The 25374-nt window shown below is 38.9% G+C and overlaps 1 protein-coding gene across 1 annotated transcript; it reads left to right on the forward strand.

Annotated features, from left to right (window-relative positions):
* The first annotated feature begins 253 nt into the window (after nucleotides 1-253).
* Nucleotides 254-19124, forward strand: LOC105086524 (olfactory receptor 10J1). Its single transcript, XM_010977047.3, has 3 exons — nucleotides 254-817; nucleotides 4043-4048; nucleotides 18198-19124. Exons 1-3 carry the CDS (start codon nucleotides 313-315, stop codon nucleotides 19115-19117), a joined length of 1431 nt encoding a protein of 476 aa, XP_010975349.1. The 5' UTR covers nucleotides 254-312; the 3' UTR covers nucleotides 19118-19124.
* The last annotated feature ends 6250 nt before the right edge of the window (nucleotides 19125-25374 follow it).

Below are 25374 nucleotides of genomic sequence, written 5' to 3' on the forward strand. Positions count from 1 at the left end.
GAAATTTTTGAGGCCAACTTCAGGGCCATATATATAGGTTTCCATTTTTTAAATGACCTAGGAGTACTTAAAAAGAATGTTTTACTTCAAACTTTCAAATAGTGTTGCTCAAATTACTTGTATCTTTACTACTAGTTCTAGGACCTAGTCACCATGTTCTTGGAAAAGGCAGTTGATCCATGAAGTTTTGAACTGAGTCTCTGGGGTGTTGAATCTTTGCTCTGGACCATGTGTTCACCAGAGGGCAGGGTAGTCTGTGGTGCCAAGAGATGGTGCTGACTTTCTCTTTGTCTTTCAGACCCAAACTCTTCAATGAAGACTGCCAACCACACAGAGGTAAGAGAGTTTATTTTCCAAGGCTTCTCAAGCTTCCAAGAACATCAGCTCACACTCTTTGTGGTGTTTCTCACCCTGTACATTCTAACTCTGGCTGGCAATGTCATCATTGTGACTATTATCCATATTGACCATCATCTCCACACCCCCATGTACTTCTTTCTAAGTGTCCTCTCCACATCAGAGACTTTCTACTCCCTGGTCATCATCCCACGCATGCTTTCCAGTCTTGTAGGCCTGAGCCAATCCATTTCCCTGGAGGGCTGTGGGACCCAGCTTTTTTTCTTCCTTGGCTTTGCCATCACCAACTGCCTTCTGTTGGCAGTAATGGGATATGATCGCTATGTGGCCATCTGCAACCCACTTCGTTACTTAATCATCATGAAGTGGAGGGTCTGTGCCATGCTGGCATCCTCAGTCTGTGCCACAGGGTTCTCACTCTCACTGGTTCAGGCTGTGGCCATTTTCAGACTGCCCTTTTGTGACTCACTGATTGAGCATATCTTCTGTGATGTTCGACCTGTGTTGGACTTGGCTTGTGCTACCCCAATCATCAATGATATCCTGACCTTAATTATCAGCCTCTTGGCCATCACAGGCCTTGCCACCTTCCTCTTCATCTCCTATATCCTCATTATTTCTACCATCCTCAAGATCACCTCAGCTGAGGGCCGGAAGAAGACCTTTGCCACCTGCGCCTCCCACCTCACTGTGGTCATCGTCCACTATGGCTGTGCCTCCATTGCCTACTTCAAGCCCAAGTCAGAGAACACCAAAGATCAGGATCAGCTGATCTCAGTGACCTACACTGTTATAACACCTTTACTAAATCCTGTTGTGTACAGTCTAAGAAACAAAGAAGTCCAGGATGCTCTGCAGAGAGTGGTGGGTAGGAAATTCCTTACCTAAGATGAAATCACTACCCAAATAGGTGTGCATGTGAAAGGGAGCAGGACTCTGTTCCTCTGCTCCCCACCAACCCTGCCTTTTGTTTATAGAAAAGCTGAAGTCTTTCAGGCCTCCCTGAGTCACAGAAGAGCAGGCTCAAGCAGTTGATTAGGACAAGCCTGCAGGCTTTGGGGGACGGCAATGACTCTGACCACCCATCCCAGTAATTAACTGAGATTATTCTTTCATTTCCCTTTAAAACTTTCATGACTGAACAGAATCTTTGGAGATTTTTTTTTTGGGGGGGGGTGTTGCTGGGTCCACTAGATTGCAGGCATTCTGATTAAAAGTAACTTTCCTTTTTGTTACCAAGGCTGTTGCCCCTAGGATCATACCTGTACCCCTCGCTCAAATAGAAACCAATTACTCTTATCTAAGTCTCAGGACGCACAGCTGCAGAGAAGAAACAAGAACTGGTTAGAACCCAGTCCAAGATGGTGGAGGATTTGACTTCCAGTGGACCTTGAGTCTCATTTATCTCATTGTAATGTATTAGTATGCTAAATGACACACCAACCAGCACCGTGACTGTTGACGACTGCCACGACAACAATCAGAAAAGTCCATACAAGGACTGAAAAACTCAAACAAGGACTTATTGGCTCCAACACACCCAGAAGGAGGCATTGTTACCGAGTCCAAATTTGTTCTGCTCGCTGCACAACAAGTCAATAAATCGGGAGACAAGGTGTTGGAGCAAGGAATAACAACTTTATTTGGAAAGCCAGCAGACCGAGAGGATGGCAGACTAATGTCCTGGAGAACCATCTTCCCCAAGTCAGATTCAGGCTCCTTAAAGGGGGAGGGGCTATGCTTGGTTGTTGCAAACTTCTTGGTGTAGGATTTTTTTTATTCTTGGAATCCTTTATTCTTGCAGCTGTCCACATGGGTCACAGAACAAATGGTATTTTCTATTCTGCAACTTGTTATCTTTGTATGAATGGAAAAGTGTTAATATTCTTAAAGATCAGAGCCTTGAGAATAGGCTGTCCTGTATATTTCAGGCTATAGGGAAAATTCTTTTACAAAAGGTACAGAACCAGCAAGACTAAGGTAGGAAACAGAGCACAGGGTTAAAGCCAAAGGAACAGATTTAATATGGAGTCAGATTTGTTCTTTTCTATTACAGCATGATGGTGGGAGCCTTCATAAAAGTCCCTGTGGCCTGACCTAGGCCAGAGCTGTCCCTGCTGGCCATATTGGCAGCCGTTTCCTGGCTCGAGCACCTTTTTCTCACTCAAACGCTCTTCTTTCTTTCTCCCTGCTCGAGCACTTTCCTTCCTTTTCCCCTCTTGAGCAATAAAGTGGCTGTTCACTTTGTCCCTCTGCCTCTGCTGTGTGAATTCTTTAACAGCTGGTGGTAAGAACCCACACTTTGGGGGGCTTCCTACCTTAGGGGTCCCTCCATCTGCTAACACATGTCTTCCAGAAGAAAGCCTTTATAGGTGATGTTACAGAGCCTGGATTTCAAATGACTGGTGAAGTCTCATACATCAGTCAGGGCCAGGCAAAAATGAAGCTGGGGGCTAGCCTCTTAATAATTGAGTTTCACTTCCTCAACTTCTTTGTTAACATAATTAAAAGAGAAGTCACTCTACAGACCTGTAAACAGACACCCATTGGCCTTATTCCAGGAGATAATTACAAGGTCAGAATGTGATCTAGTGTTCATCTCAAGCTTAAATTTAAAGTGACCAGTCCACTTTGCTGAAGTATAAACCACATTAAAATCACCACTCCACTGAAATCTCTTTTAACATAAATTGGATGCTTGAACAAGTGGTCACCAGAAAAGATATTGTGCAGAAATCTACATGCCTTGTGTTTTAATAAGATAAGCAAAGCAAAAATATAGCTATCTTTTAGTAAGTGGGTTTGGAGTGAGCTAAAATCCTCTTAGAATATTTTCAAGCATGTGGGACTCCAAAGGAAAGGCAACCAGTGGGTGGGAAGTGAGGGAAAAGGGGAGTTAAGTGGAGAGGACTTCCAGCCACATATGATGGACATGGAGCTCACATGACTTGGTCTAATCTTTTTCTTTTTGTGGCTGAAGATAAGCTCATGAAGTCCTTGTGGGGCTTAAAGACGTGTTTCCCTCATGGACAGGATGCACAGCTGGCTCAGAGGAAGAAAAGACTGACAGCTCAGGGAGCAAACTGCTGAAAGAATGCTATGCTATGCAGATCCAAACTGGAGCTTCCCTTAATAGGCGAGCAGGAGAAAGTTAAGAGGGAAGAACAAATCTGACTCCATGTTAGATCTGTTCCTTTAGCTCAAACCCTGTGCTCTGTTTCCTGTGCTTAGTCATGCTGGTTCTGACAAGGGGAGGGTAGGAGGAGCCAAAAAGAATTCAGAAAAAGTCCTTCAGATGGGTTCCTTTCCTGTCCTTTGTAAGCTAAGACACAAAGCCAAAGAAAGAGAATGAAATGGAAATATGAAAAAGAGTCAGAATAACACCTTTCTGATAAATTAGGTAATTTCATTAAGTCCTGAAAACCTGAAAAAAAAAGTCAACAATAAAGGATTTTGACATGAAAACCTTCATAAAATTAAAGCAACTGAGTTAGAAATGGAATAATAAAAGACTATTATTTCTTACCTCAAAAATATAAAAACGAATCAGGATGAACTTTAGACTCAATTTGTGAGACAAAATAGGTGTTCAGTAAAACTATAATGATTAATATTCATAATTACTGAGCAAATCAAAGTGACTATACTGACCTGTTTATAAAAAAATACATAAGAAACACATTAGTACGCAGTACTCTCATTGTAAAGTATTTTTGAAATACAGAAATATCCAAATAAAATATGTAAAGTGATTGTGCATTTTATAGGCTATGTATGCAAGCACATAAAAATCTAACTTGAAAACAGTTCTGCAATTCAGTCTACTTTGTAATTCTGAGCTCCCAATCTGCCTGACAGAGAAAAGTCATCTAGTCTTTTTCATGTACACACAGGCAATTTAATTATTAAGTCATTTTATGAATAAACAATGAAATTCAAGGTTCTGCTCCTCCCTTTTCGTCCCCATTATCCTCTAGGTGAGTCAAGTTCTGGTGAAGGTGAGATAGGCTGGGACCTGTGACCTGGGATGCTCTGCTACAGCACTTGTACCTGGACAAAGGTCTCATCCATCCAGCAACAACATCCAGAAACCCTAAAGGACTAAAAATAACAGCATACATGTGCAGCTGGGGCTAATTACGAGCAACAAGATACAAAAAGAGCAAAACCCAACTGCTACTTCTGAGGTGCCAGGAGCAAAAGTGGGGACTGTGTATGACCCTTGCCCACAGCACCCCCAAGTGGGTGGGCAGACCACTTAAGCCACCCCTCCTGCCCGACCCTCACCCCATTTAAGGGACCAGCTTATCCCCGCTCCCTGGGAGTGAGCAAAGGAACCTGTTACTTGCTTTCACTCCCTTGTGCTGCTGCAACATGAGTCCCAGTAAAGCCTTGCCTGAATTTCTTGTCTGGCCTCTCATCAATTTCTATTGATTAAAGAGGCCAAGAGCCCGGGTGGGGAACAAAGGCTTCTAGTTTTCTTAGCAAGGAGGAAGAGGAACCTGATCCATGGTCATTTCCACCTGCCCATGTTGGAGTCTCTGTAGATACCTGACCCCTGTGGTCATCCTTGTTGGTATCTATTGAGATGACTGTGGTCTGGTCATGTTCTTTAACCAATGTGGTTCCTGAGTTTCATCTTCCTTGTGACTACTCTAGGTCAGCTGGCCCCCTCTCAACCACTTCCTGAGGGCACTTAGACATTTAGCTGCACCCTTGACCCTATAACGGAGTAGACAGGACAGAGAGAGGTGTCACCAAGACACCCACTTAGATGTATCACTCACCCATTCCTGCTCTACCAGGACTGAGGCCTTTTCTCAGAGGCTGGGAAGTGAGGGACATATCCCTTCTGTTGTACCAGATGTCTCCCTCCCTTCTTTACAGCAGGGCAAGCCTGGTACACCTACTGGTAGGTGGACGAGTGGGCCTTTCTCAATATCCAACTCACTCCAGTGTTATTTTCTCCACAAAGCCGGGCACCTTTATTTTATTTTGGCAGCAAAACCTAAATTCTTCCTAACTCTGTAGTAGTTTACATTACACATTTCACATACGAAGTACTTTCAGTGCTTAGGCTTTTGATATTCAAAATCATTCTTTGTAAACTAAAAGAAGCTTTCCTCTCTAGGAAAGTTTGCTGCAGTTAAAAACTATTTCAGCTTTTAAGACAAATGTTTTAGTTATGAGTTAAAAAAAATCTTTTTGAATTTCAATTGACTTCTTTATTTTTTTCCAGATTCTTTTGGGTTTACCCTTCCCTGGGGCAAATGAAAGTCTTCGGAAACTATGTGAAATATGGAAATAATGTACAGTTTTTATCCTGCTGCATTTATATATTTATTTAATGTGTCAACAATATTAATTATCATAGTTTTTTAAAAAATGTTTTATTATCTAGTAGAGATAGTTGCCTGCCATTATTCTTCTTTAGAATATTTTTGGGTGTTTTGCTTGTTTAAATTTTTCATATACATTTTAGAAGCAGCTTGCTTAACTTACACCCCTCCCCAATACACACACATACTCAACACAGTTACACACATATAAGCAAATCAAACTCTGGTATTATTTTACTGGAATTCTATTATTAATTTATGAAAAACCGACATTTTAATGATCTTGAGTCTCTGTATTAAAAAACATAGTGTTATATTTTCCATTGGTTTAAGTCTCTTTGTTTTTGCTTTGTTTTTTTTACATTTCTTATTAATCTACCACAATAAGCCTACTTACAATGCCATCATACAAAGATATACGTACTTATTTTCATACTTGTGACTCATTTATTTTGCAACTGGATGTACCTCAATCTCCCTCACCTGTTTCTTTCCTCCTCCCATCCCCCTCTCCTCTGGCAACCACCTGTTTGTTCTCTATGACTCTGTTTCTGTATTATGTTTGTTCATTTGTTTTGCTTTCTAGATTCCATACACAAGTGAAATTATATAGTATGTGTCTAGCTTCTTTCACTTAGCATAATACCCTCTAAGTCTATCCATGTTGTCACAAATGGCAAGATTTCATTCTTTTTATGGCTGAGTACTATTCCATTGTATATACTGACACATCTCCTTTAATCATTCATATATTGATGAGTATTTGGGTTGCTTCTATTTCTTGGCTGTTGTAAATAATGCTGCAGAGAACATTGAAGTGCATGTATCTTTTCTATGAGTGTTTATTTTCTTCAAATAAATACCCAGGGGTGGAATTTCTGGGTCAAATGGAAGTTCTATTTTTAATCTTTTGAGGAGTCTCCATACTCTTCCATAGTGGCTGTACCAATTTACATTTCAACCAACAGTGCAGGAGGGTTCCCTTTTCTCCACATCCTTGCCAACACTTGTTATTTGTCTTTTTGATAATAGCCATTCTGACAGGTGTGAGATAACATCTCACTGTGGTTTTGATTTTCACTTCCCTGATGATTAGTGATGCTGAGCATCTTTTCATGTGCCTGTTAGCCATTTGTATGTCTTCTTTGGGAAAATGTCTACACAGACCTTTTGCCCATTTTTAAATTCGGTTGCTTGGTTTTTTATTTTGATTTGTATGAGCTCTTTATATATTTTGGGTATTAACCCTGTATTGGATATATCACTTGTAAATATCTTCTCCCATACAGTAGGTGGCCTTTTCTTTTTGTTAATGGTTTCCTTTACTGTGCAAAGCTGTTTAGTTTGATGTACTCTCATTTGTTTATTTTTGCTTTTGCTGCCCTTGCCTGAGAAGACATATCCAAAAAAATAATACTAAGACCAATGCCAAAGGGCTTACTGCCTATGTTTTCTTCTAGAAGTTTTATGGTTTCAGTTCTTATATTTAAGTCTTTAAATCATTTTCAATTTATTTTATGCATGGTATGAGGGAGTAGTCCAGTTTGATTCGTTTGCATGTGGCTGTCCTGTTTTCCTAAAACCATTTACTGAAGTGGCTGTCTTTTTCCCATTGTATATCCTTGTCTTGTTTGTTGTAGATTAATTGCCTATATAAGTGTGGGTTCATTTCTGGAGTCTCTATTCTGATCCATAAATCTGAATGTCTGTTGGTGCCAGTACTATACTGTTTTGATTACTGTAGCTTTGTAATATGATTTGAAATCACGGAGTGTGATACCTCCAGCTTTATTCTTCTTTCTTGAGACTGTCTTAGCTATTTGGAGCCTTTTGTGTTTCCACATTTTATATTATTCTTTTCAAGTCAGTTCTCTACATAACAGCCAAAGTTGTCTTTGAGAGATAAAAATTAGATCATGCTCTTCCCCTAATTAAAAATATCCAATGAATTTCCATTGTACTTGGAATAAAATTCACTTTTGTCATGATGATCTATAACGCCCTACCTGACCTTGTCACTCCATGCCATCAAGAATGACCTCACCTCTTACGTCTAACCTTGACCTCACCTCTTACGTCTAACCTCTTACCTATTAATCCAGTGACTATCAACATAGATTTATTCCCACTTAGGGACTTTATAATTGCTATTCCTTCAGTCTAGAAGGCTCTGTTTTTCCAGATTCTTATTCATTCATGTATGCCTGTTCAGCCTCCATCATTCAAGCCTCAACTGAAATGAGAATTAATACTTAGGAATTCCCTGACCACTTCAGCTGACCACTTCAGCTACATTAACGCCCACCAATGCCATTCTCCATTAGGTGTTTTATGGTTTTTATAGCACTTATCACTATCTGAAACAAAAAAATAAGGAAAAGTTGAAAATAAGGAAAAGTTGAAAATAAGGAATGGAAAACTGTATACCAGGCAAAATACTAAACAGAAGAAAGCATAAAGCACTTAAAAACAAACAAGCAGTGAGCAAAACAAAGTTCCTGTTGTCATGGAACTTACATTCAAAGAGGAACATAGACAATTTTTAAAAAGTATATGTGTAATATATAATGTTATTTTGGGAAGTGATAAGTGTTTGGAGAAAAATCAAAAGGAAAGACGGACAAAAGGACAGTCGTTTCTGGCAGCAGAAAACAGTGGCTCATTTTGGGTTGGGTGGTCAGGAAAGGTAATGCTTGAGCATAAGAATGAATGAAGTGAAGAAGTGAGTGAGCCACACAGGGGGAAGAGTGTTCCAGGCTAAGACAGATCAAGGGAACAGTCCTGAGGAGGGGTTAACCTTGGCATGCTGAGGAACAACAAACAGGCCAGTGTGGCTGGAAAGTAATGACCAAGGTGACTGAGGGGAGCACTGAGGGGAAATCATGGTCTTTGAATTTTATCTGGAGAGGAATGAAACGTCATTGTGCAGACATCTGAGCAAAGGGGCTACCTAATTTATACATTAAAATCTTTACTCTGGCTGCTACTGCATGGAAAAGCAATCCCAGAGCCAAAGGAGATACAGGAAGAAACCAGTCAGGACCTTGCTGCTGTGGTCCAAGTTAGAAGTGACGGCAGCTTGAAACAAGTGCACATCTGAGTGAAAAGCTGACCTGTTCAGTTGGGGACATGTTCCATCTGAGATGTTAAGGAGACACTCAAGTAGAGATAATGATATAACTGTGGAACATACAACTTTGGATTTTGGAAAGGAATATGGACTGGAGACATAAATATGGAAATTGTTTAAAGCCAGAAGAGGAAGTGATCACTAGGTTGCAAACACAGAAGTGGTTTCTGGCTGAAACTTGAGGTATTTTCCAACATTATAAGATTGAGGAGAAAAGAGAAAAGATTCTGAGAGGCAAAAAAAAAATTAAAAAATAAAAAAAGAAGAAGTGAAAAGTATGAAAACTAAAAGAGGGTGTGTCCTTGAAGCCACATACAAACAGGTTTCCAAGAAAGAGAATTTATCTATTGAGTCCGATGCTATCAGTATGCCAAGTATGATGAGTTAGAACTGACTGTTAGATTTGGCAATACGGGGTGTTTAGTCTCATTGAAATACTGTACTGCATATTTGAAAACTGCTAAGAAATTAAATCTTAAAAGTTCTCATGACAAGAAATAAATAATACGTAACTACGTATGGTGATGGATTTTAATAAGACTTACTGTGAGGATCATTTCACAATATATACAAATACCAAATAATTACATTGTATACCTGAAACTAATATGATGTTACATGTTAATTACACCTCAATTAAAAATAAAAGTGCTCAAAGAATAGTGGAGACATATCAAAAGAACAAAAAGCCAGACCAATGTAGTTCCCACTGGCCAATCCTAGGGTGATTTGAGTATCAACATAAATAGTGTTCGTAGTATCTAACATTATCTCATAACATCTACAGTACCTAAATCTAGTAGTAGGTAAATAATGTCTCTTCCTTACAGAATAACAATCTATAGGAAGAATGATGGAGTTAGAATGGATCCTAAAATGAGAAGATGAAAGTTTGATGAAGAACAGAATCTTAACTCAATGTATTACCCTACAAATTACACACATAAAAAGGAAAAATAATAATTTTACAGTGGATAAATCTGGTGGACACCACCTTAAACAAGTAAACATCACTAATATTGAAACAAACTGACATCATGTGGTTCCTGGTATGAGTCATTGAGAATGATAGTCATTTTTGTGATATTCTTGCTAAAAATTCAAAATTTAAATCTAGTCATGAAGGATATTAAATCAAACCAAGTCAAAGAAGGAAGAGAAAGAACTGAAAAAGAATTGAAGATGAATGTAAGGGGGAAATGATGCACTCTTAAAATAAACCCAAACTAAGAGCCATTCCATAAAACATCTGGTCTACAGCTTTCAAAAGTATCATCGTTGAGAAAGACAAAGAAAAGTAAGGTACTGTTTTAGATCAAAAGGCAACAGATAAACAGAAAAACAAAAATGCAATGGGTAATCTTGAACTGGATCTTACACTGCAAAAAAATTTTTAGCTAAAAAGGCCATTATGAGATAATAGGGTAATTTAAATATAATTTGTGGATTAGGTAATAGTATTGTCATATTTGATACTAATATATATGTATATGTGTATCTATTACATACACGTATACACTGATTTTTAATAACTATACTGTGGTTTACATAAGAGAATGCTCCTCTTCTTAGAGAATACACTGAAATATTTAGGAGTAGAGAGACACTGGTTTCAACTTACTGTCAAGTGACTTGCAAAAAATTACATATTTATAGATAGATAATAGATGAATGAGAGAGAAAATGATAAAACAGCTGGACAAAATGTAAATAACTAGAGTATCTGGACAAAAGATGTTTAGGAGTTTTCGCAGTACTCTTGCTACTTTTCTGTAAGTCTGAAATTGTATCTTTAAAAAGTTTCAAAAAACTAAAAAAAAAAGTGAAAAAATTATTAAAACTTTTTAAAAGATATTTGTGCAGGAAAGGGGTAAGTCAGCAGGCCTAGGCTACACATTCCCAAGAAAGGCTTGTCTTCAGGACTGGCCCTGGGCCAGCTCACAGGAGATGAGCTCTGAGCTCTTCAATTACTCTGCTTGGTAAGTGCCGGTATATGTCAGAGGCCTTGAACCATGTGGTGTTTGATCAGATCATTTATGCTAACAATGTGATTTATGGTGAACACCTGTTTTTCCTCTGAAGTGCTGGAGTCTGAGTACCTGAGGTCAACCATGCAAGGTGTTATGTGCCTAAGGTGACTGACTTCTAATAAAAAGCTGGACAGTGAGGCTCAGGTGAGTTTCCCTGGTTGACAACACTTTGCACCTGTTGTCACTCTGCCTGGTTGCTGGGAAAATTACCCGTGTCCACATGACTCCACTGGAGGAGGACACCTGGAAGTTTTCTGCTGAGCTTCTCCTGGACTTTTCCCCATGCACCCTTTTCCTTTGTTGGTTTTAATCTTTATCCTTTTGCCGTAATAAACCATAACCATGACTGTAACAGTTTTTCTATATCCTGTGAATCTTTCTAAGGGAATCATCTAGCTTGACAGTGATCCTGAGAGCACCCAACAAAAATTAAAGACATTTAAATAAATGGAGAGATAGCTTATATCAACTCATCCCTAGTGATCTTTTAATTTAACACAAAGCCAAAAGCTGACCTAAAATATGTGCGGAAAAGCAAAGATCCAGCTACATAAAAATAAAAGGTAAGAGGAGTTTATCTCCTTGATAACTAAGATTTATTATAAAGTTTTAATTGTTATGACAGTGTAATTTGGGCAGAGGGAGTTAAACTGACCAATGCAGCAGAAGAGAGTGGCTAAACTGACCAAGGCTTATAAAGAATTGTGATGTATGACACAGAACTGTAGACCAGCGGGGAAAGGAGGGACTTTTCAAACAAAGCTGATAGAATAATAGCTTATTCAGTTAAAAAAAAATTTGGACATCAATCCTTCCTCATATACAAAAATCAATTCCAGATGGATTTAAATATGAAAAGTATATTAACAGGCTTAAAAAAGTAAAGATTATTCTGACACTGAGGTAGAAATTTCTTTTTTCATAGAAAATGCAAAAAGTGCTAACTATGAAAGTCAAGAAATCATTTTACTACTTTAAAATAATTTTTGTTAAAAGCACCATAAAAAATGAAAAGACAAGCCACAAAGTGGTAGCAAACATTTGCATAACATATTAAGGACAAAAGTTTGATATCCAGAGTACATATAAAGGTACTACAATGGAGTAAGAAAAACACAACCATTGGAAAAGTGGTTGGAGACATGAGTAAGTATTTTGCAGAAGACAAAACATTCTTAGCCCGTGAGCTTTGAAAAGATGTTCAACATCTTCAGTATTCAGAAAAATATAAATTAAAACCATTCCCCATTTCACACCCACTAGTTTGACAGAAATTAGGAGGTCTCATATCAAGTGTCTGAAAGGATGTAGATTAACTGGAACTTCTCTCATTCTTTGCTTGTTGTAGTGAAAACTGGTACAACCACTACAAAGCTCTATTTAGTATTACCTTGTAAAGTTGAAACTTTTTATATCCTATGAGCTTGTAATTCATCTAAAAGATATAAACTTTAGAGGAATTTTTGCACATTTGCTCAAGAAAGTAGGTATTAAAATATTTGAAACATTACAATTTATAAAAAAAAATCTGAAAACAACCCCATTATCCCTCACCAGGAGACTGGATAAAAAACACTGCAGTATATTTATATAATGGAATAGCATAAGGCAGTTAAATTAATAAACCATCTCCATTCTGGATCTTAGAAAAGGAACACTAAATTTTTAAAACAGCAAATCTCAGGAAACTATATACAGCATATGATTTTTATAAAGCTCAAAAACAGGTATAACTAAAAAATGTGTTGTTTAAACACACATATATAATAAAGGTATAAAATAAGATAAAAATAAAAATAAAAATCAGGATAGTAGTAACTATTGATGGGAGGTGGATGGGGGGGTACAGTAGCAAGAGATAACAAGTGGGAAAAATAAGAAACACCTAAGTGATGATTTCCCAAATGTTTACGTCATTTTATTGTTACACTTCACAACTTACATATTTTAGACATAATGTTCTATAAGTATGGAGTGTTACATTAAAAATAAAGAAATAAGATATTTTAAAAATAAACATAACATACGCCAAGACTACATGTGTTCTCAAAAACCTATAGGCAAATCACAACCAACAGCTTCAAAATCTTGTCAGTCTAGCCAAAGTTTTGTTAATTTTGAACTTGTTTAGAACTTTTCCAGCTATCATCTAATACACTAAACATTTATCTCTTTTATTTTCTAACTCACATTAATGTCATCTCAAGTTTCTAATGTTAGATTAGCAGGAGAGCTAGAATCTTCCTCTTTTTTCTGGGGGTGAGGTTCACATTTTCTCAAGAATCCCTGGAACTCAAGCATTTCTGAAAGAGTGGTCAGGTTTCACAGAGACACTTAAGTAGGGAGAGCCTGGAGTTTGGTTAGTCTAATTTCGATTTTGTTCTATGTTTGCCTTTGAGGACAATGAGCCAAAATTGTTCAAAAGAAGATGCTGGTCACCTGCTAATTCACTGTAGCAGACGGCATTTTCAAAAACTGGACACACTCTCTCCCTTCCACATGCTCTCTGCATAGTGTGCCACGGCTCTGTTAAAAAGCGAAGTCTGTACCCCACTCCTTAAGGCTGAGTGGGTCTCTGTGACTGACTGGACCACTACGATGTGGTGAAGGTGATGCTGTGTGACTTCTGAGCACAGAAACGGTCATACAGTGGGGAGGGTACAGCTCAAGCAGTAGAGCACATGCCTAGCATGCATGATGTCCTGGGTTCAATCCCCAGTACCTTCCCCACCAATAAATAAACCCAATTACCTCCCACCCCCAAAAAAGAAACGATCATATAGCTTCTATCAGGCTTCTTGTCTTGGGGTGCTTGCTCCTGGAATCCAGAACACAGGCTATGAGGAAGCGCAGGCCCCAGGGAGAGGCTATGCGTAGGTAGGTAGAGTCAACAGCCAGCAGGAACTGGCTGGCGTGTGAGTGAGCAAACCCCAGCCACCTCCTGCCCACAGCTACATGGGAGACCCGGGACGAGACAGCCTGACTGAGGCCAGTCTCCCAGAGATGGATGATGAAGGACTGTGTTGCTTTTTGACACTTAAGTCCGGGTAGTTTGTTACGCTGTGACCAGGAACATCTGAGTTTCAGTATGAGCAACCATGGATGTGGACAAGGCCACCCACCTGATGCAAGGCTGAGGTTAAGGCACCAGGAACACGGCATTTCCTGGAGCTCAGCCCTTCAGCTGCTCCCACAGCCAACCTGGAGAAACCCGCCGACCTGGAGTCAGAGGTTGTCTGCCATCGACCTCTCCACAGACCCTTAACCACTGTCCTCCTTCTTTTCCTGGTTATTCATAAACCTAGGATTCTGCTAGATTTCTTCTTCAACCCTTAAAACAAAAAGACACCTTCTCTGGAAAAATAAGGTTACAAGTGCATATAAAATAAAGGTATAAAATAAAATAAGATCCTCCAATAACATGGCCTCCTCACTCCTGACAGAGAGCTCAGACTGCAGCAGAATGAAATTCTCCCTACCCCGACTGTGTGTTGACAGTCTGTCCTGACTGTCTCTTCTCTCACAAGTGCAAAGAAAAACACAAGTTTAATCAGCAGGGTAGCACAAAAATGCAGGACCATCCAATTAGACTTGGACCCCAAATGCTGAAGGCGATAGTGCATAAGAAAATTCCACTCAGCCATCAAGAGCAAGGAAAGAAGTCGAGATGCTAACTTTATTAACAGTAATTTAACAAAAAATTGAGCCTTCTAAGAAACTCTAAATTAGCTAGTATTTTCTCTTCTTACGTCTCTGAATGGATAGGAATGATAGCAAACAGAAACATTTTCATGTTTGCTATAAACTTTTCTTTTTATAGTTTTCTAAATTTAAAAGCTACCACAAATTCAGTAGAGATAAAAGGAATACAAAAAATAAACAAACAAACAAACAAACAAACAACCCAAACCAAAACCAAGTACAAGGGGCATGTTTTAAGTTATCAAGATACGAATGCAAAGCATTTCATTTTTTGGCCAAGTGTCAAAAAACTTAAGAACTGTCAGGCTCTGGACATGAGATGGATAAGGCTGCATGTTGTTGAAGTAATTAAGCAAGGAGGCCATTAGACGGAGGTGGCTCTAAACTCATAGCACTGTGGCGGCCTACGTAAACAACCCAGAACCGATGCCCGTAAGAGCCTCCGGTTATGAAATCAAAACCTAAGGACAACCGATGACAAACAGCCAACCAGGCTGTGAGCTACAGCCAGTCAGCGTGCCCTTCGCTTTGCATCTGCCTTTACTCTGTCAAAGTCCCTCCCTGAGCTGCTGGCAGTGGGAGGCCCCTGACCACTTGTGTGGCACTGCCCGATTTGAATTGATTTTTTGCACAACTAAATGCTTAGATTTTTTAATATGCCTCAGTTTGTTGTTTACCAATACAGAAAGCAAACAGTGAGAATAAGATACTCTTTGAGAAAAAAAAAGTGCCTGGGGCTGGGGCCAGAAGCCAGTGTGGAGGTGACCCCAGTCGGGGCTTGCGAAGCTCGGTGCATGTACCCATCTGCCTGGACAGGCCCGTGGGCTGAAGTCCAAGCCCAGGTTTCTTCAGATACGCACAGTGGTCTCCTGGCCTTGTCTGAAGAGGTCTCCAGTGTCTACTGAGCTCTGGTCTCTCATTTCTGAATCCCACAGGACAAAAACAGTAGTCAGATCTGACTGTTTTATTTCCAAAAAGAACAGGAAGGGAAAAAAAAAAAACCCCACAAACCCCAGCTTCTAATGTTGAGCAGGGTCCCTGACTACAGGGAGAACAGCAGAGCTTCCTGGGATCCAAGACAGTGGCTCTCAGCTCCAGCTCACTTGGGCTTTGTAACCATGGTTTTCCAAGGCCCAACTTTATAAAAATAGAATATTTATTTAAAAGATAAAACCTGACAAATGAGCCACTGCTGTTTCTACTTGCAAAGTGCCATGGGCCTCCCAAAGCACAAGCCCATATAAACTGATAAACGCATGGCCTACATAACAAGGTCCCTGGGCACCGGATGTCTGCTTCGTTCTAGCCCCAGGGCGACTCTCAGGGGTGCTCAGGGAATGGCACCCAGAAACTTTGAAGGATGATCCTCAGAGAGCCTTTCCTGAGTGTCAAAACTCCTCCTCCAGCTGGAGAGCATACCTAGTGTCCGAGGAGGCCCCTGTAGCTTTCCCTTTGCCTCCATCCCTGGACTTGCCCCAGGGCAGGTGGAAGGACCACGTCCAAGTGCCTTCTTCTTCACGACCTTGATCTGTGAATACTTGTGACCGATGGGCCACATCTCTGATCTCTACCTCCATTTTTCTGTTGAGCCACAGATATGCAGGAAGAAAAGTAAGTGAGATTTGGGAAAAGACTTCAGTGATTTACAGAGGGAGCCACATGAGGAATAAAACGTGTGTATGGGTTCTATCATTGTTAAAGGATCAAATTACATTAAACTGCAAAGGGTTCCAGTGTGTGTGGATATTTTTCTTTTTTCCTGCTTTACCACTTTCAGAGATCCCCTGCTAATCCTAAGGAATCATGACTTCCCAAGATTAGAGAGTATTGTGACTAATATGGTAATGAAGAATGGGGCTCTGCCACTTATCCACTGTGTTTCCTTGTCTATAGTCTTGTCTTCAGACAAATCACAAACACAGAGAGACAGTTTATGAAGCCTCATGGAACACACTTACAGCTACTTGCCATGGTACACACATCAAGGCCAAACAACTTTCCCTGTTAAGAAATGGTCCCTGGCATCTAACACAAAATTTCTTCTCTTGCAGCCTCATACCATTTCCTTTCACATCATGGTCTGAGGAGTTGAAGCGTAACTGTGCACCATTTCCTTTTTGTAAATTTCCTTTATGTAAAATGGCATATTTTTGAAAAAATAGATTAATTTAATTTTAAGAGCCTTAAAGGGGCTTGCCTTTGAAATTTACCCGACAGTAAATCATTTTTCCATGTGGACTAATTTGCTTTTACTTCCAGTGAAATGTACTTTTCAGGCAACTCCATCTATTCTATTATGAAATGTATTTTTTTTTTATAGCTAACCTGTTACATAATTACATGTTGTTTAGTAACTGGGGAAAGGCGACTAGAAAAGTTGCACTATCAGTATATTTTCCAATTAGGTGTATTAATAGTGCCATGTGTTCTTCTAGTGTTGTAATTCCAATGTTGAAATTTAGCCCAATTCTTTAGTTGTTTGTTGTGGTCACAGGCACAGACAGAGGGAAAAAGAGACAGAGGTTAAAACTGTTAATACTTCTCCTCTTTGAAGAAGACCTCACTGTGGTGCCCCAGCGCTCTGCTTCCTAACAGGCAGGTTGTTTGATGGAGCAATGACCTGTAATGATTCCACCAGCTCACATCTGTGCCCTACATTATAGTAGGTCACTCTAGGGTCACAAACAGTTGGTCCCTGTTCTCAAAGACTATATAATCTAGCTATGTTGGGGGCAGTCCTATGATGCAACTTTATGTGGTGGAAGGAACAATGGACCAGGATCAGAAGACATGGATTCACGTCTTGATTTTTGTCCTCTGACATCAGTGTGTCCAAGGACAATTTCCTAAACAGAGCAGATCATCAACTTCTGCTTCTGAAGAGAAACAACAATCCGTATCCTCCCTGTTCCACTGGATGGTGATGAAATGAAATAATACATGTGAACGTGCTTTATAATCACAAATGCGCTTAGATGTTTTCAACACAAAAGAGCCAGTACCTAGTTCTATGCTACCTACATGTGCGAGGACATGCAGGGGGCAGTGAGAGGTGGGGAGATTTTACAGAGGCCGTGGACTTTGTGTAGCTGTGAAAAATGAATGGTGTCTAGGGCAGAGGTTAAGAGCAGTACCATTGGTTGAAAGACTGAAAGGAAAATGCAGCGTATAAACCACACTGACAAGAGCTCTACCTTAAACCCTAGAAGTACAGGAATTAGTAGGTAGCTACAGAGCCTAGAACTCTGCCTGACACCACTGAACGTGAATGTATTCAGTAATTGTTTGAATTCTAATAAAAGTATGACATTTAGCTTAAAATACTTCAATCAAAAATTCTATGGTGTTGTTATCATCACTAAATTTGTAGAAAGAGATGTTAATCCCTTGCCCAAGATAAATTAGCATGTGGTAGAACCAGGAAAGGAGTTTGCTTTAACGCTAAAAGCCATGTACTTTCTTCTTAGTGAGAACAGAACATTTCTCCTGTCTATTCCCAAAAGAAATGAACATGAATGTGAACCGAGAGACCCGAAGTAGATTAACCAAAAGAATTTACCAGCCTACTATTCGAACCACCCGGGTTCCTTACATAATTTTTTATTTTCTTAGATACCATGTATGATTTAATAAAGAAAGAGAATCACACTTTGGTGAGTGAGTTCACTTTCCAGGGTTTCTCCAGCTTCCATGAGCACCAGCTCCCTCTCTTTATCATGTTCTCTACACTGTACATCTTAACCCTGGCAGGCAATACCATCATTGTGACCATCATTAGCTTTGATCGCCACCTCCACACGCCCATGTACTTCTTCCTCAGCACGCTGTCAGCTTCAGAGACCGTGTACACACTCGTCATTATACCCAAGATGCTCGATAACCTCATAGGCCCGAGTCGGCCCATTTCTCTGGCAGGCTGTGCCACTCAGATGTTCTTCTTCATCACTTTGGCCATCAACAACTGCTTCCTGCTCACAGCCATGGGGTATGACCGCTACGTGGCCATCTGCCACCCCTTGAGGTACTCTGTCATCATGAACAAGAGGGTGTGCATCCAGCTGCTGGGAGGCGCCTGCAGCATTGGGCTGATTGTGGCCATGACACAGGTTTCAGCTGTATTCAGGCTGCCCTTCTGTACCACAAAGGTGGCCCACTTCTTCTGTGACATCCGGCCTGTGATGAAGCTCTCCTGCATTGACACCACTGTCAATGAGATCCTGACTCTGATCATCAGTGTCTTGGTGATCCTGGTTCCCATGGGACTGGTTTTCACTTCCTATATCCTCATCATCTCCACCATCCTAAAAATTGCCTCAGCTGAGGGCCGGAAGAAGGCCTTTGCCACCTGCACCTCTCACCTCACTGTGGTCATCGTCCACTATGGTTGTGCCTCCATTGCCTATCTCAAGCCCAAGTCAGAGAACACCAAGGATCAGGACCAGCTGATCTCAGTGACCTACACCATCATTACCCCGCTACTGAACCCTGTGGTGTACACCCTGAGGAATAAAGAGGTCAAGGATGCTCTGCTCCGGGCCATTGGCAAGAAGCTTTCCTGACAAGATGGGCTTGTTTCCAAGAGGTCTTAGAAGATTCTATAGAGAGGAAAAAGTACAGCAGTGTGCACAGGGCCTGGAGTAAAAATTCTGGAGCCCACTAAGCAGTGTTTGGGTCACAAGAGGAGAGAGAAAAAGGACAACAAATTCAGCCACTGGAGAGAGGGAGAAGGTTCTCTAAAGCAGAAGCAAGCCTGCATCTCACAAGAGAATGTAGATGGTACAGAGCATCAAATATAGAAGAAAGAACTTGATGTTGGGAAGTAGGGCTCTCTGCACAGCCTGGGACAGAATGAAATCAAGATAGTAGAACGAATTAATGAGGGGAAGCTCCTTCAGGGCAGGACTGAAGTTTTAAATATATTCTATAATACTCTCCTTTGGAGATGGGGTTCCCTTTTATCCATTTAGACTTACATAGGTTTAGCACCCAACTGAATTCATTCCTTTGTGGATAATTCAAGTTCCTTGCATCTTAGACACCATAAATAAAGGGAGATCAGAGATAATAAGCATCTATAAAATTCATCAGCCCTTAAAGTCTGAATCTTTTTCACACAAATTCCAGGTTGGCCATATGGGAAAATGCAGACTTAATGTTTTCAGGACCATGTAAGAGAAACATTTTTGGAAAGTGATTAAAATGCCGTGGTGATCTAATTAAAGAAAGAGGTTGCACCAAGTAATCATACTGGCATTTATATTATGAGAATGTATGAAATAAATGTGAATGGTTCACCTAATTAAAAAGAATTTAGGATTGCCTTTGGAGGTGTTTGCAGAATGGACAGAAATAGCTAGTGGACAGGAGTACAGGAGAGAATCTACAGCCAGGGTTAGTTAGGTGAGAAGATTGGGAAGGTTTGGGTGGGTAAGGAGAATATAGCCATCTGGTAACTTTGTGACTCAACAGAAGACTCAAGCCATCAATCCTATCATTTCAGACCCTCTAGGACCTGAATAAATGTTCCATCTTTCATCAGTCACTCCACTTTCAGCACCTCTCCCCCAGCCTGTCATCTGGTCCCACACAGAACACAGAGTGACCTGTGGGTTCCCATTTTCCATTTCACATTCTTATGCCTTTCTAAAGCTTTTTGCCACTTAATGGAAACCCTTACTGCCACCTTCACTGCCTACTCAGCCAGGGTGCTCTCCTGCTCATTTTTAAACACCAAACTAAAGCATCTCTCTTTTTATGAACCCTCTAATGAAGAAGAAATCACTCCCTCACATGCCTACCTCCAAACCCATACATTCATTATATACTATAGTGAACATTGCTTGTGGTATCTTTATGGATGAAAGTCCAAATGGGCAATGAGTGGTGTAACCAGATGAAGACTTAGTCTTACCTAAGTGGACAGTTCCATCCTGTGTAATGTCTCACCTGTACTAAATGATACGATTTTTTTTCACAGGCCATGTTCTCCTTCATGTTAATTTCAAAAGTTTGGATCTTATGTCCTAATATTGTAATTTCATAAATAGCCCATTATGGTTCAGTCTTACATAAATTTGACTATGTTTTAAGAAAAATTTATAGTGAAATCCAAGAGAATTCAAAATAAAGGTACTCAGGTCTGGCAATGGTCACTTTTACTTTTACTCAGTAAATAAAAAGACTTTTTTATTTTTGCCTGTAGTCTCAAAAATGTTGCTCTATCCATTCAACTTTATCAGTGATACTCTGTATCTGCAAACTTAGCTACTTAAAAGGTTAGGCAGCAGTTTTTGGAGGCCATCAGAGTGAACTGGATATAACATAAGCATAGTAAGAAAAAGACTCCACTTTGAATCCTGGCTCTATTTCTTTTTTATTTTTAATGGAAGTACTGGGGATTGAACCCAGGACCTTGTGCATGCTAAGCACGAACTCTACCACTGAGCTATACGCACCCTCCCTGCCTCTACTTCTTATTCACCATAAATACCTGAATAATTACTTAACTTCTCTAGCCATAGTTTCCTTATCTATAAAACATATCAAAGTTTCTTGGGACAAACATATGAAACAGTAAGTGTGAAAATCCTTTGTAAATGAGAAAACAGGGACAAAATTCCTCATTTTTATTAGATTAAGAAAACAGCTGTAATCTCTGTAAACTAATTATCTCAGCCAAACCCAGAGGGTTCGATCTCATCCATCTGAAGAGGCTACTGCCTCAGAGAGTTCTGATTCTGCTCTTTTGGCTTCCTGCTACCACTTTTATTTCTATACCTCAAGGCAGAGTCTCTTCCCTTAGACATCCTGGAGAATATTCCACAGACATATCCCAGTCATTCAGCCTGATGTGGTGCTTTAGTGAGCTCATAAGCATGGAAAGTGGTTGTGGTACTTAGTTTCCCCTGACGCATGGGCTCCACCCTTCACTTCTCAACTGGTTTCTTTTGTTGGGAAGAGCACAAAATCATAAAAAGACATGAATTTAAGACACACCTTTATTCCTTCCCAATTGTGTATCCCTAAGGAAGTTACAGAATCTCCCTGTCTACAAAATGGGGTTACCAATACCTGCTCTGTCTTTTGCATTAGACCATTGTAAGAATCAACCAAAGTAGAATTAACATAACAGAAACAGTGGTGATAACCACAAGAGGTATTAAGAAATATAATGTAGTATCATCATTATCCCTATTATTATTATCACTATTATTATTATTAGCTAACATAATCCCTAAATTCTTACCTGTCCAATTTTTTGTGGACACTTTATATCCTTCCTCTAATTAATTTTTGGCTTGGCTCCTACCTTCCTCCCACATAAGCTTAAGTTCTAAATGCTTTTGTATCCTTCCTTAAATCTATAGGTCACATATTTGTAGTTGCTTGCAAAAAAAAACACTTCCAAACTTTGTATTATTATGTTTTCTTAGCAGTTCCAGTGGTTAACCTTTATCCTCCTGCTCTATCTCAAACACCTTCCCTCTCTATAGTTCGGTGGATTTCAAACTCTCTACCAGAACCTATAGCCCTTGAAAAGAAATACATATTGTAACATAAATCAGTATGCATATCTATCTATCTATCTATCTATCTATCTATCTATCTATCTATCTATCTATCTATCTATCTATCATCTATCTATGTCTGTGTATACATACACAGACATGTACAAACAAGCAGTACTTATCCTTACTACATGCAGGGCATTTTGATGATTTTCATTCTAGTCCATTCTGTTCTATTTTATTTAAATAAATTAGGGAAGAGAGGAGCACCTGAGACATATTTTGACCAAGTACTCAATATTCAATATATATTCAAGTGAAGTTAATCCCTAAGCTCAATATCAGACTATGTTTCTGAGATACTTAAAATCAAAATCTTATTTAAAACTTAATAACATTGGAATTTTATTATTAAAAATTCAGTAATCACATCTAAACATTTGAGATTTCAGAGGAGAGACATTTCATCTTCATTGTAGCTGCTAAGTTGTTCTGTCACTAAAACACGTCTGGGATACTAGGTAGATGCTCACTTTTCAAGTGAGAAACTGAAATTGGTGGAGAAACAAAATATCTTGTGGGTAATACTTCATTTTTCTCTAACACTTTCTTTCCTTAATCTTTATTAAATATGGATTTAAAATACTTTATACTGGATATTGCCATATACGATTTTGGTGCAAAACTGAAATTATGCTGCAATTTGTGTATAAAATTTGAAAAGATTCATGGCTTAAATGGAATTAAGAAGTTAAAAATACAGTGCTTAAAAGTTGTTTTAAATATTATAAATATAGAACACCAGACAATTTTTACAAAGATTAGAATTCTGATCTCTAATTTCCATTATTCTGCTTTGTATAAATTTTATAACTACTTATTGGCTTTATAAGGACATAATTGTTTTTTCTAAAACTATCTAGTAAACAACTCTCTCAATATTTATAGGAAATTTTGATTTAACTATTTAAAACTCTTAAACTTGCCCAGAAAATTCATAAATCTCATAATTATCATCAATTATTCTTGCATTTATCTCTTGCAATAATAACCAAAATGCATACTTCAATCAATTGATAGAATTTTAACATGTAAACCATATAAAGCCATTTCAGTTTAAGTCAAAGATAGAATAATTAACTGTATTTGAATATATTTTGAAAATTCAAATGACGTGCTTTATTCAGATTACTCATGTTGTTGACTGATGTGAGATAACCTATGCTATTACATAATCACTGCTCACCTACAAATTCAGATACGCAAAAGAAGGCATACAAAATTTTCAGCCATTGACTTTGCAAAGACTGAAAGCAAAGTAGCAACCCAATAGCAGCTTTTGACTAAATATCAAAAGCAAAGCAAAACTCTGATGTACTCCTGGGTATAATCCACTAAACTTAAAGAAAAAATAGGGAGAGATGGATGCCACGAGGGAATGTTGCATGAGTGGCACGCCAAGCTGGCTGAAATGGTAGGCAAGTATTTGAAAGGCTGCCTATTTTTCTTTTTTCTCTTATTCTTAAATAGTAGTATGTGAATTGGCATTTTTCTGATTACAAAAGCAATACCACTCTTTGAAAAAAAAAGTTTCAAAAAATCATAAAGAAGAAAATGGAACTTTTGTTTTTCTGATGTTTACCATGGCCCATGAGTATATATAGTATTTCTCCTCTCCACTCTCTCCAGCCCCACCCCTACACCAAACCTCAGAAAGGAAAGAAAATATTTTAAAATTAGAATTATAAGCTTTAAAAAAATGGAACATTTAGTTGACTAGAAATGATGAGGCATGTTGAGCCAACTATGAAGCATGAAATAGGGACTCCAAACAAATGTAATTAGATTGATAAAGTATCCCAGAAATACATGGGAGTGAAAAGGAGAGTCCAGACACAAAAGTTGGACAAAAAAGTTACTTCATACCCAGAGGCGGAGGAAAATGAGAATAATGATAAATGCCAGGAGAAATTAATAGCGGGTATTAAGCGCGGAAGAAGTAGCCCTTCCCGTCACTTCCTGCTCCCAAGTAGGCGGTAGCAGAACAGTGTTGGTGGTTTCCAGATAAGAGCAGTGCTTGGAGAAAGCCATGACACAGAGTCAACCAATAACAAAAACTGAGGGAAAAAACTCCCCCATAAATACAGGAGGAAGCAACTAGATACTAGAAGTGTTGAGTTAAAAAGCAGTAATGTTTTATTTTTTTATAAAATAATTTATTATAAGAAAATTAAACTCATTTATCTTGTTCAGTGTGAAGCTATACGTACTGGCTAGTACTAACCATAACTTAAAATAAATTTTAAAAATTTATATGAATTCTGTTCAATATAATCTAAGAATAGAGAGAATTCTGATGGAACACAGATTTAACATATGCATTGTCTGTGGCTTATTTTCTAAAACTAAATCTAAGAATAGCATCACCTCCATAGTAAAAGGAAACAGATGATAACAAAAGAAGGCACAACAGAATTCTGGAATCTGGAATAAGTTGTTATTGACTCCTGTGTGACTTAGCACATAGGAAAATGCTGCTGTAGAATGCTCAGGAGGTGCTTGAGGCAGAGAAAACAACAATAATGCCAATTTATCACCCAGAATGTCAGAAGCATTCAGGAGAGGGGGTAATAAGTACTTCCGAACATAAGCATATATAATTAACAAAATAGAGCTGCTTAAAAACTTTAAAGAGATGTTATACAATTAGAACACTTCCCCCATCTGAGTACAAGACTGGAGGGTTTCTTTCTGGAGAGACGTATAGATATGAGGGGTAGAGTGGGTGGTGTGCTATAATAATAATTTTTTAAAAGGTGAGAAAGAGGTAAAAGAACATCAGCAAATCTTACAGGACACTGACAATAAGGCTTACAGATCCCAGTCAGGAAACTGAAGGATTTTCCCCTGGGGAACATAGCATTTCAAGAACAAAGACTTAGATATGGCTAGTTTAATGTCCTATGTTGAATAAGGAAGCTTACCTTAATAAAGCTAGCTTTATCACATTACCCAGCTTTATCACCCTAGTAAGTAAAGCGCACCATTCAACCCATCCCACCCCACCACACACATACACATCCAAACACAGAGTTTATAAACAGCTTGCTAGTATGTCAATCATAGTTATGAATGGACTGACAAGGATCACCAAGCATCTGAGGAAAACCACTAACATGAAAAGAGACATCAACCTAATAAACAGATAACAAAATAATATGGAAGAAACAAGTAACAAAAGAATATAAAAGAATAACATACAGGGCAGGCAGTAGATTAAAATCTTTCAAAAAAATAAATATTTAACA

Source organism: Camelus dromedarius, chromosome 23 (genome assembly GCF_036321535.1).
Source record: "Camelus dromedarius isolate mCamDro1 chromosome 23, mCamDro1.pat, whole genome shotgun sequence".
Taxonomy (NCBI): Eukaryota; Metazoa; Chordata; class Mammalia; order Artiodactyla; family Camelidae; genus Camelus; species Camelus dromedarius.

Excerpts from the sequence above, each read along its gene's own strand:
- LOC105086524 (XM_010977047.3), top strand. The coding sequence starts at position 313 with ATGAAGACTGCCAACCACACAGAGGTAAGAGAGTTTATTTTCCAAGGC.